Source organism: Falco cherrug, chromosome 4 (assembly GCF_023634085.1).
Source record: "Falco cherrug isolate bFalChe1 chromosome 4, bFalChe1.pri, whole genome shotgun sequence".
Lineage (NCBI taxonomy): Eukaryota > Metazoa > Chordata > Aves > Falconiformes > Falconidae > Falco > Falco cherrug.
In genome coordinates, this window is record NC_073700.1 from 76693914 (window position 1) to 76707393 (window position 13480).

The 13480-nt window shown below is 42.4% G+C and overlaps 1 protein-coding gene across 1 annotated transcript in view; it reads right to left on the bottom strand.

Annotated features, from left to right (window-relative positions):
- Window positions 1-13480, bottom strand: part of CALCR (calcitonin receptor) — a 77912-nt gene that overhangs the window by 34528 nt on the left and 29904 nt on the right. Inside the window, exon 6 of the mRNA XM_005432175.3 lies at window positions 11241-11367. Within this exon, the coding sequence (XP_005432232.1) occupies window positions 11241-11367 (127 nt within the window). The remainder of the gene's footprint in view (window positions 1-11240; window positions 11368-13480) is intronic.

Below are 13480 nucleotides of genomic sequence, written 5' to 3' on the forward strand. Positions count from 1 at the left end.
AAGTATCCACATGTTACAGAAATAAGCAATAAAAAGACTTTCCAAAGCAAGACAGTGCTAAGTATTGTAGCTGTAAATCACTGGCCATCAGAACGTCATACCATTATACAAGACATCTACTGTGAGTCATCCATTAAATTGTGTTCCAGTCAGAAACCTGGCACAGAGGGGCTCAGGCTAAGATTAATGTTTTAATATACTTTTAAACCACTTACAGAACAAAATGTACACAGTTGCTCAGAGGGATCCTAGGTTTTGTGTTACAAGAAAGCAAAATATGAAATTAAACAAGTGGGATATTTTTAACAGCATCTGTGTCCATGCCTACACTATAGCAAAGCTGCCAGCCCAGAATTAGGCATTCTGGACAAGAATTAATATGGCTACTTCTGCACATCCTTCAGCCTTGGCTGTGGTAGTGACTGCTCTCCCTGGGCTACAGCTTTGAACTCTGCAGGGTGCTGTGCTGAGCTCCCATGGGGCTCCTGTGGCACATCCAGCACCACCAGTGCCTGGTGGCCACCAGCTCCTCGCTCGCAAGGTGCGAGGCAGAGCAAAATGCAGCCTCATCATGCCCGATGGGTTTTATTAGCTTGGTTTCTGAGCTGGGGTTGCCAGGAGGAGGCACCTTTTCAGGCAGGCATTGTAAGTATGAGCCCAACTGATCGAGGAGGGCAGAGAGGCCACTCTTGTCTGAAGAGGGGCCCCGAGAAGGAGAGAACAGGGGCAGTCAGGGTAGTCTGAAAAAATAGTACAGGAACTACTGAATCTGCTGTTCATTTGAACTGGAAATGGAGTCAGAGTGCTCACAACGTGTGCTGCCATCTTCTCCCAGTGGTGGGAGGTAATCCTCAAATAAAAAGGGGTAAGAGCTTCAGTTATTCCAGGCACCTCTCCGCCACCATCACACATTCATGCAATGCTCTGGCTGATTTTGCAGCCACACCTGAGCTCTGGGCATGCTGTGGTGCCCTGAGCCAGGCTAGTTTAAGCCTACATGGAGTATACCTAACAGCCAACTGTACTTAAGTTTACACGTGAGGTGTAAGATCTAGACCTGCAAAGCCATTTCCCAGGGACTAGGTACTCGCATAGCTTTAATGAAATGAATACAACTACTCCATGATTCAGTGAAATGCTCCAGGGATTTTATAATGGTACGACTGGGATTTATGAGACTAAATGTAGACACCTAAGCTGTCTCTCCTGCAGTTGAAAGATGACAAGTGAAGAGAGGTGATGGAGATTACAGCAAAAATATCCTCATCCTAAAGGAGATATCTAAAATAAGTCAGATGGATAGCGCCCTGAATGTGATGGTCTTTAGCTATAAGAGCAGCATGGGGCAATTAGCTCAGCTGTATCTACAAAAGGTGTCCAAATGTAAGATGTACCTGACCTTAAATGCCTGTGTGCGTTTCAGCTCTCTGGATGCACTCAGACTCTGTTCCAGTGCCTTTCCTGGGGTGACCTGCTGGCCAGGGGGAGCCCCTAACCCTTTGAAGGATCTTAGGCCAAGGGAACACCAAGGAATTCAGAAAAGTTGGCTGTATGCAACTATAAGCTATTCAGAAGTCAAATGGTGAGGAAAGGATCTTAATCATCCAAATAACTGACCTGTTACTGCCAACTAAAGCTGAAAGCCATGCAGGTAAGTAGCTCAAGCCTCTTGCTTTTTTCTGCTTCCTGAAAGTCATTACTGTTTCTCCCATACTCTTACCCCATGTGCTTGGCTGTTATCTGTAAAGACATTTTGATGCCCTTTCATTTATTTCTTTTCTATTTCAGTCTGCTTCTGTTTGATCTTAAATACCTTCCAGAGGAGCAATAATACAGGTCTGCACAGCAGTCACTGAAGGGGAATCAAATAGCATGGATGGAATTCATCTCACTTAACCTGGATGTCTGACTTCATGGTATAGGTGTGTAGACTGAAGTAGTACCTGGAGAGGAATGAGTACTCTGCATTTAATTCACCTGACCTGTTTCATCCACCTGCGAGGTCTCTTGGACTCAGACACAGCTGCTTGCACTGGCAGTGCTGCCATTTAATCAGACAAATCCCAGTGAGGAAAACAGCTGTGGCAGCACAGTATCAGGGAGAATATTGTGTTTAGGAATTGCCCTTCTGTTTTGGAGTGAGTTACGGTACTGTCCTGAGGGGAATTAAATTTGAAAATTCTTTTGAGGTCTTTTGAAAAAAAATCTGCTTTCTGGCTAATTCAGATTCAAATTTCTCACATTTTAGATACTCCCTTTTAAAGGCATATGGTAAGGAAAACTTGGAGAGGAACCACAAGTTTAAATTTAATTATATTGAATTAGTAGTTGCTTCTACAACAGTCAGGTTTCTATACATAACTGATGTATATTCCCAGAGAAATATCAAAACCCAACCTGCTTAAATGCTCTATTCACATTGGAGCCCTTGTGTACAAAGCACAGGAGCAGGAGTTCATTAGAGGATGCCATGTCCATACGGTGTAGCACAGAATCCACCGAAAAGGCAACCGTTAGCATTTTCACTTGTTGATCTGACATTTAAGAAGGAATTGCTACTTGACATTTTTCCATGCCTGTGTTTTTAGGGGTTAATAACATATCATTTGTTTACCTCTCAGGCTCTTAGATGCATACGCAGGAGTCACTGCAATTGATAGAAAACTATGGCTACCCAGGTCCCACCCTATATTTTCAGGTCATCTTCACTTTGTAATTAGAACCCTCTCCCATTTCTTGAGAAAAACCAAAGGGAAAAATGATAAAAAGCCTCAGTAAAGCACAGAGAATTGAATTTGTGTCAGAACTCAGTCAAGCACAACTCCACACCATGAAAGACTAACAGCCTTTCAGGGACCGCTACAGCTCAGTTCTGAGGGTGAAATAAATACCGCTTGAGCAGCAGTTCTGGAGGCATGTCATGAATTTGAGGAAATATGGAAGGGATTAATTCATTTTGCACATACAGCCAGAGTGTGCTTTGCTATGATAACACCTCATATAAAAACCCCAAACAGGAGAATTACAGTCGATGACAGCGAGACCAGGGATGTTGAGCCCTTCTGATTTTGAAAAGAGCTGTCCTGGGAGTGCTCACTTCTCAGTGCCACAACGGCAGAGCTTCAGGGTCCAGGGGTGGTGCAGGTTCACAATGATTAGGCAGAATGACAGGTTAAATCAGACTTTTCACAGAGACATTTAAATCTGCAGTTTAGTCTGTGCGCGCAGTATTCCACCTCCATCCTTGCTGGAGCTAAGAGCACAGGTCTTTCTCACTTGTGCAGAAAATATGCAGTCTAAAAACCTGGGAACAAGCCCTAGGACCTGATGACTTCAGCTTTGGGACAGCAATGCATTTTGCAGTACAAAGTCCTTTCTGGAATCACATTTCTGGAGAAAACAGCACTCCGACTCCTAAATACGAGGCTGTGTGTAGGGATCACACTGCTGAAATACCATCCACAGGATCTGACACAGCCTGGGTCATTTTGACACGAAATACCTTGGGACTGGGCTTACATGAAAGCTGTCATCCCTCCCTTCATGATTCTGCAACAGTTTTGAGAAACCAGAGTCTATACTAATAGATACAGCTTTAAAAGAAGAGCAAGCAACTGAAATGTAGACAGAATAATTCCTGAGGAAAGTAAGATGAGGAAATCTGTCCCAAAATAAACACTTATTTTTAGACTCTTAAACCTTTTTCCCCTCCTGATTGCAACTGTTAACTTGATGGTGCCTTCCCACTGAGAAAGCATCCATAATAACGTTGTTGAGAAAGCTCAGATCTTTCTCAGAGATAGTGACTGACTGACTTCTTTACAGTCCAGATTCAGTTGTTCCATATAAACCACAAATACTCTTCACAGAAATGTCATTTATGAATGCTGTGAATGTCCTTTACTCATTCATACTTCATATTCTGGGCATGGCACACTACATTATTACATTACAGATCACACTACAGTGAATCTGACACCACCGGGATTTCATGGTGCTTTGTTTCTCCATTACTCTGAGAGTTTTGAGAATACAAACAAGAATATAAAGACCTTGGGAAAAATGATGGGAATTACTGCTCCGTTTCATGCCATTTAGACCCTGACAGATCTGTCTTAAAATGAATGCAGGTATTAATCCAGCCTGAAAATTTGTGAGAATTCTTTGAATATGGCTGGTTCTGAATTCACAGCATTCCTTAGTCTGCATTAATGTCACTGAATCTTGTGGGCGGGGGAAGACTTGATCTTTCCTAGCATAGATGAAGAGATTCTGATTTACATCTGAATTACTGCAGTGTTATACCAGTGCAACCCAGTGATTTCAGGGAGAGTAAAACTGGTGCATCAGAGTCCTGGCACTACCCACTGCCCACCTGGCACTACTACTACTGCTGGCAGAACCTTCACTTGCAAATGATACACCAGCATCATACAAACTCATCCTCCTCAAAGTGAACACATGTTCTTGAACCAGTTGCAGACATTCCCTGCCTCCAAGGAAGGTTACACTTCCCTTTGCTCACAGGCACAGGACACCGTCAGTGATCCCTCGCTGGCCGTGCCTGTGTGCCAGAGCTGGAGAGCCGGCGATCCTGTCCCTGTGCAACCTGCACAGTACTGTTCCACCTTCCTTGTCCCTGCAGCTTTGCAGGGCTGGACAGGACTCATGAGGAGTCTAGACAGCAAATGCTGTCAGGAAGCAAAGAATTATACCCTGAGAAGTGCCGTTCTGCTGATACTAGAGAAATGCAATGGCACCAGGAACAACTGTCCTCTCCACGTATCAGTGCTGCTTTGTGGATGAGGGCATAGGCAGATAGAGCAGGAATTTCCTTCCCCGGTCACCTCCTGAGGTGACTCCCCTGTAGACACATGCTCATCAGGGACTGTGCTTGCTTGTACCTCTCAGGCTCAGCCATTGCAGCTATGAACCTCAGAAATGTGATATGATGCTTTGTAGTCCAATTCAGAAATGCTCCTTAGTTGGGACAGCTTCTTTCTAAACCCGAGCATTAGAGCCAAGCCTTCCTGTTCTCCCTCTCTTTTTATTGATTTCCCAATTACCAGCAGCATCCTTTTTTGTTTGTTTGGGTTGTTTTTTTTTTTTTGGGCGGGGGGGAGTGTTAGCGACTACACTGGTTCCTGTTTCAAAAGATAGCTTGTGACTCTTCTGTCCTGGTATAGCATCTGATATATCAGGAAAGAACTTGTGCCACTTAAACACCTACTTTTCTTCTCTGCTTTACTGATAAAAGCCAATGACAAGACAAGCAGCTGTCACAGAGGAGATGGGAGGGATGAGAGATGCGAGCTCAGCTTCATGTACCTGCTCAGGCAAGGAAAAACTTATAGGATTTGCATATATATTTGTAGTTGTCAAATTATTCTGGGGCACCTGCAAAGTCTAAAGCACAGCCTTAGTCCTCTGCTTGTAAGTGATGAATTAAAAGGTTTGGTTCACTCACCCACAACAGGCATTTTGCTCACTGCTCTACTTTGGAGCTGAACAAAAAAAATGCCACGGTTTCATCACTGAACATGGTATGGTGAGGCACAAAACTGGTGGAAAAACTTTGACTTCCATAAAGCTTAGCATTTTATTCTCTCCTGGCCAATCTTGTTGAGCCAGTTTGTCCTAGTGAAGTCAATGCACAAACATAATCTGCAAATGCACAGAACTTGCACAATTTGTAAATTCAGAAATACATACTGGGCCCAGGCTCACCAAGCCTCATTCCTACACCTGAGGCAGCAGAAGGGCAATATTTTAAACAGCCATTTAGACACTTATCAGACAAAGGGCTCCCAGGCAAGATGATACAGTTTTCACAACAAACCAACCCTCTCCTACCATACTCAAGAAGACTTAGGAGACACAACCACCAGGCATTGGCCAGTAATTCTCTGTTAGAAGTTTGATCTTTGATTACTTTTGCATCTAGATAGTATTCTAAAATAGCTTTAGGTCATCTCTTTGGGGCTAAACTGGCTGCAGAGCCCCCTATGAGTAGTCTAGTAGAAGCAGGATGGAAGAACAGATGTACTAAGATGAATGAAAGAATTTGGAGATGCTTTGAGAGTGACAGGGAAACTCTAGAAATATTTACATTAATAAAGAATCAAATCATTTAACAAGAACAGAGTCTCATGAAGCTCCACCCCAAGCATAATACATAGAACAACTCACCAGATCACAACACCCTTCTGCTCTGCAGAACTCCACCTTTGCTGCTTCTGTGGGGAGCTGCACTATGGGGACTGCTTGGACTATTAAGGCAAACACAAGTCACATGGGGCAGCAGTTTTGCAATTTAACTTCATCGGTATGAGCTATGAGCCTCTTATTTGGGAAAAATATGTTTTACAATCCCCCAGCCTCTGCTTGGCTACATCAGAAGGAACTGAAAGCAACAAGAGATGAGATGGTAACATTTATATTATATAATAAAAGTCCTAAAACTGACACTGTTTCTGAAATGCTGTGAATCTTCTTTGGTTTTCTGGCTCTTTCCCTCTCTATTCCTTTAGGAAAAGGGGAAGTCACCAGTCCCCATAAATCACAGTAGCTACCCTTTATACACTACATCTGTCTATACAGCTCAACACTTTATTTCTGCTGTTTTACTGTGATAGGGAGGAAAACCTAATACTCTTGGGTAGTCATGGCTTTCACTTGAATCTGTCAATGGTGAGATTATTTATAGTGTTCTAGTATCCATGAAGATACTAGATTTTTTTTTTAATATTACTACTGCCATGGCCTTCCTTTACAGACTATAATGCTAGTGGGCACCAGCTTTTGTGGTCTCCTCACTTTGTCTTGGTCTCACTAATAATGCTGAGTGGGAAGCAGCTTAGTGGTTTCTCCTGAAGGCTTGCTTCCTACTAGGAGATGGGGTTTGGGCAGTACAGATAAAGCAAGTGCCCTTTGTCACCCTACCTCATGACCACAGTGATAGCAACTTCAGTGAAATGCCTGGGGAGGGGAAGGGACTACGTGCTCCTTTCAGAGACAGAGTGTACATGTTGCACCATCAGCTAGAGTGGTAAACTAGCTCAGGATCTTTAAAGTGTATCTACATCTACACAAAGGGGCAAGAACAGACTTCAGCCTGTCACAACCTGTGTCCAAGGGGCGAGTGAGTTACAGACACTGCCAGCGGAAAGGACTGTGCCAGGCTCAGCCCTAGCCCATGCCCAACCTGTCCTTGCTGAGAAAATGAAATCACAGTGTTTGTAATGAAACATGGATTGCTTTGCGTTCTTCCTTACCAGCTCTGCTGCTGTACCCACGTAAGAGTGAATACAGGTTATTTATATATTGAGGCACAGATAAGCTGTGTGGCAGAGAGCTGGGACTTGACAGTGAGATTGGAGCGTGCCTGAATGGATGCTGGATCTGATACACCATGGCCAAGCATGAGACCCCACACAAACGTGGAGCACTGGCCCTTGCTATGGACTCTATAACTGCAACTGAAATGGAAACTCACATTATACAATGCCAGAAGCACGGGTGAAACTACTGCATGAAAGGTGAAGAGGCTACAGAAGAGCCTGGAGAAAGAGAACAGATATATCTACTGGGACAGGAAAGTGATAAAAATGCAGTAAGATTCCCAAAGCTTTTCTGGATGAGTTTCTAATGACTGAGGCATTACTGATCTGTGACCAGCCTTAGTCCCATCTACAAACATATTCATATTGGTGCCCATGGAGCCGATCAATTGTTCAGTTTCTCATTAGCAGAGCTATCCCTCCAGTCATTAGCTGTATCCTTCTCTACCCCATCAGTACTAAGTATTAAAATTACTGGTCTTGTGGAGATCAAAAAAAGAAAAATGCAGATCTGATGTGCAATGCAGGAGCGGGCTGGAAACTAGGACCATGCGTGGCTATCAGTTAGCTGACAATTAGTGGGGGACGGATGGCGCCAAGGAAAGGTAACACCTTGCGGTTAATTGATGGTAGTTAACCACCAATTGGGGATTGCCTAGGATGCAATGCTTAGCTTCAAGAACCAATCTGTTTAAAACGCGCAGCTTCTGAAAGTGTATATAAACTCGTGCTTCTGTACAATAAATTGACATTTGCTTGCATCAAGCTGCAAATGTCTCTTCATTCGCTGCAGTGCAAGGCTATATTAATAGATTAGGCAGCAAGAGTTTTATTTATATTTCCAGGGTTTTTAATGAAGAACATAATGTGCTGTTCACAGATCACCCTTCTTCTGTGAGTCAGTCTCATTTAAGAAGGTGATACAAGATAGCCCTTCCTATAAAATCTGTTCCAGTAATAGCATAATTAATGCAGTTGCAACTTTAGATACAACATGCAAAAAAAAATCTCACATAACATTTTTCAGTATGTGTAAATAAGTGTTCATATCTGTGACTTGTTTACTTTTGTTCAAGTGTCCCTGGACCTTTTTCATTGCTTCTTCATTTGTTGTACAGCCACCTGGGCTCACATCTTTCTCTTCCATCATTTCAAATCCAGATAAATCCAAAAGAAAGAGAGAGGAAAAAAAAAATTACATAACCAGAAAGCAGTAAAAAATGAGGTAAAAAAGCAAATTAAGATATATAAAGTAACTTGACTTACCACTTTACATGAGCAGAATCATCATCAAAGGGTTTAACTCTGTACAGCAAACTGTGAGTAAGGATGCAGTACAGCCTCTCATGTAAACGATGCTTTGGATTGTCTCACATCTTTTCTGTCTGGATCACAAGGAGAATGTGGGTGTCTTGGTGTTAGGGATGAATTTCCTCTCTTGCTTTTCCTGCCTTTTCTCGTTGTTGTTTAACAGAACATTTTTCTTTCAAAATTATATGGATTTGTTGATATCCTTATAAGACTGTAAGTATTTTCCCATGGTATTGCATATTTAAAGTCTATTATAAAACTTTAGGAAGGAAAAAAAGGTGGGAGCTATTGGGATGGAAACACATTTATTATTTTGCAGAATAAATACCAGCTTCATCTCTGTATATGGCCATCACATAAGGGCTATCTGTGACTCTTTGAAATTCTTTCTACACAACTCAGTATTTCTGTATTTATTGAAGGCAGGAGCCACATACACATGAGCCTGTCAAGCTCAGAAGATGCACAGGTGGGAAGTGGATAAATGCAGCAAACTACAAGAAGCCAGAAGTAGTTGTCTTAAAATGGACTTAATAAAACAGAGGGTGCAGTAGGGGTAGAAAAAACCAAGTTATGAAGCCTTTACTTGCTCTGTTAATAAGCATTAAAATAAAAATATTATGGGAATCTACTTGGTAGAATAAGTAAATTTTTAACACAAATCCTTTAATTCTTCATATGCTCATATGAAGACTATACGTAATGTCATCATGTGTTAAATATGTGCCCCTGGCTGTTAATTTTCTTTTCCCAAACATGTATTTACAAGTTTATTATGTTACTAAAATAACAGAATACACTTTCCAGTAATGCTGGGAGACTTTGAACATGTTAACAGGTCACATCACCTTCTTTTTTTCTGAAGGTGAAATCTAGAATGTTAGGCAAGATCAAGCGGTGAGTGTACCCTCATCCTGCACTTGACTGCAGAAAAAAAATGGGAGACCCCAAGTATTCTGGCCCCAAGTTTTTTACCTCTCCTCTAGACAGCAGTTCACTGCTGAGTCAAAGACATGCAAATTTCATTTGGAAGAAGTGCAAAACAAGGGCTTTGTTCACCAAAGCATGCGCTTAGCTAACTAGCTGCAGCCAGGTTTGCTAGCACAGCTATGTTCGGTAACATCAGAGGAAGGACAGTGCCTGGGCAATTTCCATGACTGTATTTAGCGCTAAGGGTCCTCTTCATATTCCAGCCGGAGACCTAAAAGCTGACTGCAGACAGGAACCACTGCTCTGGGGCTCCATGGCCTCCCAAGGTAGCCACTTATGTCACTTCTATACTCTCTGTTGCCATAGCAACAGAGGCTGTCATATTCACTGGGTGATGCTCAGCATGCTGGTACCTGTCCTGGGGCTACCTGGCTCTACAGAATCTTCTGTGAGCTTTGTCACTGGCCTCACTGGGGTCAAGATTTCATTCCAAATAAAGATCCAGCTCAAAGGCAGGAGATACATTTTTTTTAATGAAATCTTTGAGCGTAAGAGTCCTTGCCACAGCCTCAACTTTTAGTTTAAAGCACTTCAGATAATTTACTTCTGCTGTCAGGAAATATCATTCTTAATCCTGAGGGAATGATCTTGCTTCAATTTAGGTGCCTGATATAACCTGCCAGCTTTTTATCTTCAAATACCAAGTGCATTTTCATTGCATCTTTTGCACAGGCTACATAAGTATGATGCTATGTGGTAAGGAGAAACAAAATGTGTGATTTTTCAATTATTATTCTGCTTTTCTATTTTTTAATCCCCAGATGGTCTCTGGGACTGCTGATGTTTTCTTTAGTCTATATATTTCCTGCTTTAATCAGCTTACTTAACCAGCACACGTTTGAGACACACATGTGATCAGGTAATAATACCAGGTGCTAATGTTAATTGCTTTCACAAAATTAGAAGCAGATAAATGGTTGAACCATAATTGAACGACCTTATTAGAAGACAAGCTGATCAGTGTTGTGACATAACTTGAGAGATTCCCAAGCTTACATTAATTTCCCATCAGCTGGGGCTGCTGTAACGACAGTGAGCACAATGTGATTGCTCTGTTCGAGAGCAAGATCGGAGCTGGGTGGCTGAGATCTGCCATACATATTTATCAGCTGAGGGGCTGGCACAATTTGTAGCACTAAGAGCAGTGAAGCAAGCTATTGCTTTGATTTACTACCTCCCAAGAAAAAAAATCCAGCAAACTGATCTGAAAAAAGTTGTCTCTCTCTCAATACCTGCCCCTCCCCAGCATGTGTGCTTGTGTCAAAGGGCAGGCAGCCACCAAGGGCATCTGTCCCTTCAGGAGTTTTGTTGGGAAGTGTCAGGTAGGTAGTTCTGAGAACACCGGGGATCTGACACGTGTTTGTATGGATGGGCTGGCTGAAGCAAGTCTGAGGCTTCTCCTTCTTGTATCAGGTTCAGAGATTTTTGTTGCTTGGTGAATGATCTGAGCAAATTGAGTGAAACTCCCAGAATCTGCACTTTCCATGCACATTGTACCAGATGGCTATCATGAACTGATGAATGGGAATGTCTGGTTTTGACATGGCTGTTGTAATTTTACTTGGGTGTTAAGATGGAGAGGAGTCATGCAGTACTTACAGGATCTTTTTTTACAAGGCTCGGGTTAGGCACGACAGCAATGAGGTGGGCAATTGTAAACACGGAGTTCAGCACGTAAGAAAAAAACAAATTCTTATGCAGTGTTATCCTTTGACAGCTGAGGCTCCTGAAAAATATGTAGCACACGTTGTAAAGTAGTATTTTTCTTCTGATGTCACTTTAACAAGCTTTTTCTGGCAACAGTCTCTCAAGAATGCCTTTTGGCCAGGCGTAATCGGAAAATACATGCCTTGCATTGTGGCCATAACCTCTGACAAATTTTTGGGTTTGTTTTTACACCTGTTTAGCACCACATGCTTTTTAGGCCATGTTGTAAAGAGCCATCCATCTACATTCTCAGCCCTTGCTGCCTTTCTTCATTTCATGGTAATTGAGATAATAAGTGGTGAAGCAGAACCCTGAGAATCATTAGATGAGCATGATGCAAGTAATGAACATCAGGAATACTGCTTTATAAGTAACTGTTCCCTGGAGACTCAATTTCCCAAATACTCAGATGAAAATTATTTGCTACTTTAGGAATTAGTGGTGAGACAGGATGGGAACTTTGCACAGGAATCTCCTTAAATTACAGGGGGATTTGGGTTGGTATCCTGCATGTTTCCAACTCCAGCTGAGATCCCAGACCAGAAGAGGTTGTTTTCCTGCTCAGAAGGAGCAGTAATTTTTTCTGAATGACTGATTTTGGGGAGAGGAGGATTTCTGCTATTGTGGGTAGCAGAAGTTCACAGAATTCTTGTGAAACCCAATCGCGACTGCAGTTTCAGACCTGAACTGTCTCCCCTTCCTAACTCACGCCCAAACCCTTATGCCACCTCCTGGGCTACCCCTGAAGAAAAGAGCAATTCCCCTGCAGTGCTCCATGCCCCGAGCACAGCCCAGGACTGGCAGGAGGTGATTGCAGGAAGGTAATCATGGAGTTGTTAGATAATGCTGTGATGTCTGTATTCATTGGTCACTGAGAGCAAGCAGGCAAAACTGCCAGGTAAAAAAGAGCCAAGAAGAGCAAGTATCACTGTCTCACTGAGGTAAGCTTCCCTCTTGGCACTAGGAGTCTCTTGCAGTCTGCAACGGAGCACAGGCTGTGACTTTCTGATGCCCTGCATGTAGAGGTCAACACAAAATGCACTTTCTTTAAAAACAGAGTTCATCTAACAAAATGAACTCTTTTCTGCTTATTTTCCTTGTTTATTTATTTTCCTTTTTTAGGCTCCTGTCTTCCTCTTAGTTTTACTCCTGCATTGCTCTCTTCCTCTCCTCTCAGTATTCCTCACCTTTTTCCCTTGACTCCAGCTTTCATGTTAAAGACCTGTATGGGTCATTAAGCAAATACTTCCATACCCACAGTTTTGCCATCAAAATGGTACCAGCACCTGCCTGACTTGGTCCACACCAAGAGGAGAATATTTTGGCAAAACCAAACCCCTTGATTCATCCTCTGCTGGTTTTTACAATCATCTGTAATCTACTCCTTCTCTGACCTTTCTTAGCATTCTTCCCAGCCCTCTTCCTAACTTTTTCATCATTCCTTCGTGGTGTTTTTGAAGGCTCCTTGTTACCCCCCACCCATCTTTCTGTATGCTCCCTGCTCTGCTTCATTAAACAGTACGCAAGAAGGCCTCACAAAGCCAGTTATCCCCGTCTAAAACTTGTGAAGTTTTTTGTGTCCCTATGCCTCTATCAATTGTGTCTTAAGAGTTTCAGAGTCTCCTACGTTTCTTGTGGTTCCCCTGTGTTTCACATTTATTCTTCATCTACATTTCCTTTGACAGAGATAGGTTCTCCTATCTACTCACAGTCACTCTTACCTTTGAGTTCCTGTCTCCACTCCTTTATTGCATCTAGGATATTTTGACTTCCAAGAAGCTTTTAGCATTATTTTCTTCAGAGATCTGCACTGTGAATCTGTGATCTGTGATTTCTTCTCATTCACAAACACCAAGAATACTAATTTTCACCCCCAGCCAGTTATTTTCTATCTTTACCCACTTACTTAGTTTTAAATTATCCTCATGCTTTCTACCACGCCCTCCCTTGCCCCTGGGGAAAACTCCCTACAAACTTCCATAAATTATCCTTCTACCCATCATCCTTCTTCAACTCCCTTTAAAAGCCTTGGCAACAATTAAACTGCAGGTGCATTCACAGCACACCATCTATTATTCTGGCAAATCTAGACTTATTGTACTACCCATCTGTCTTTATACAAATGTTTTTGC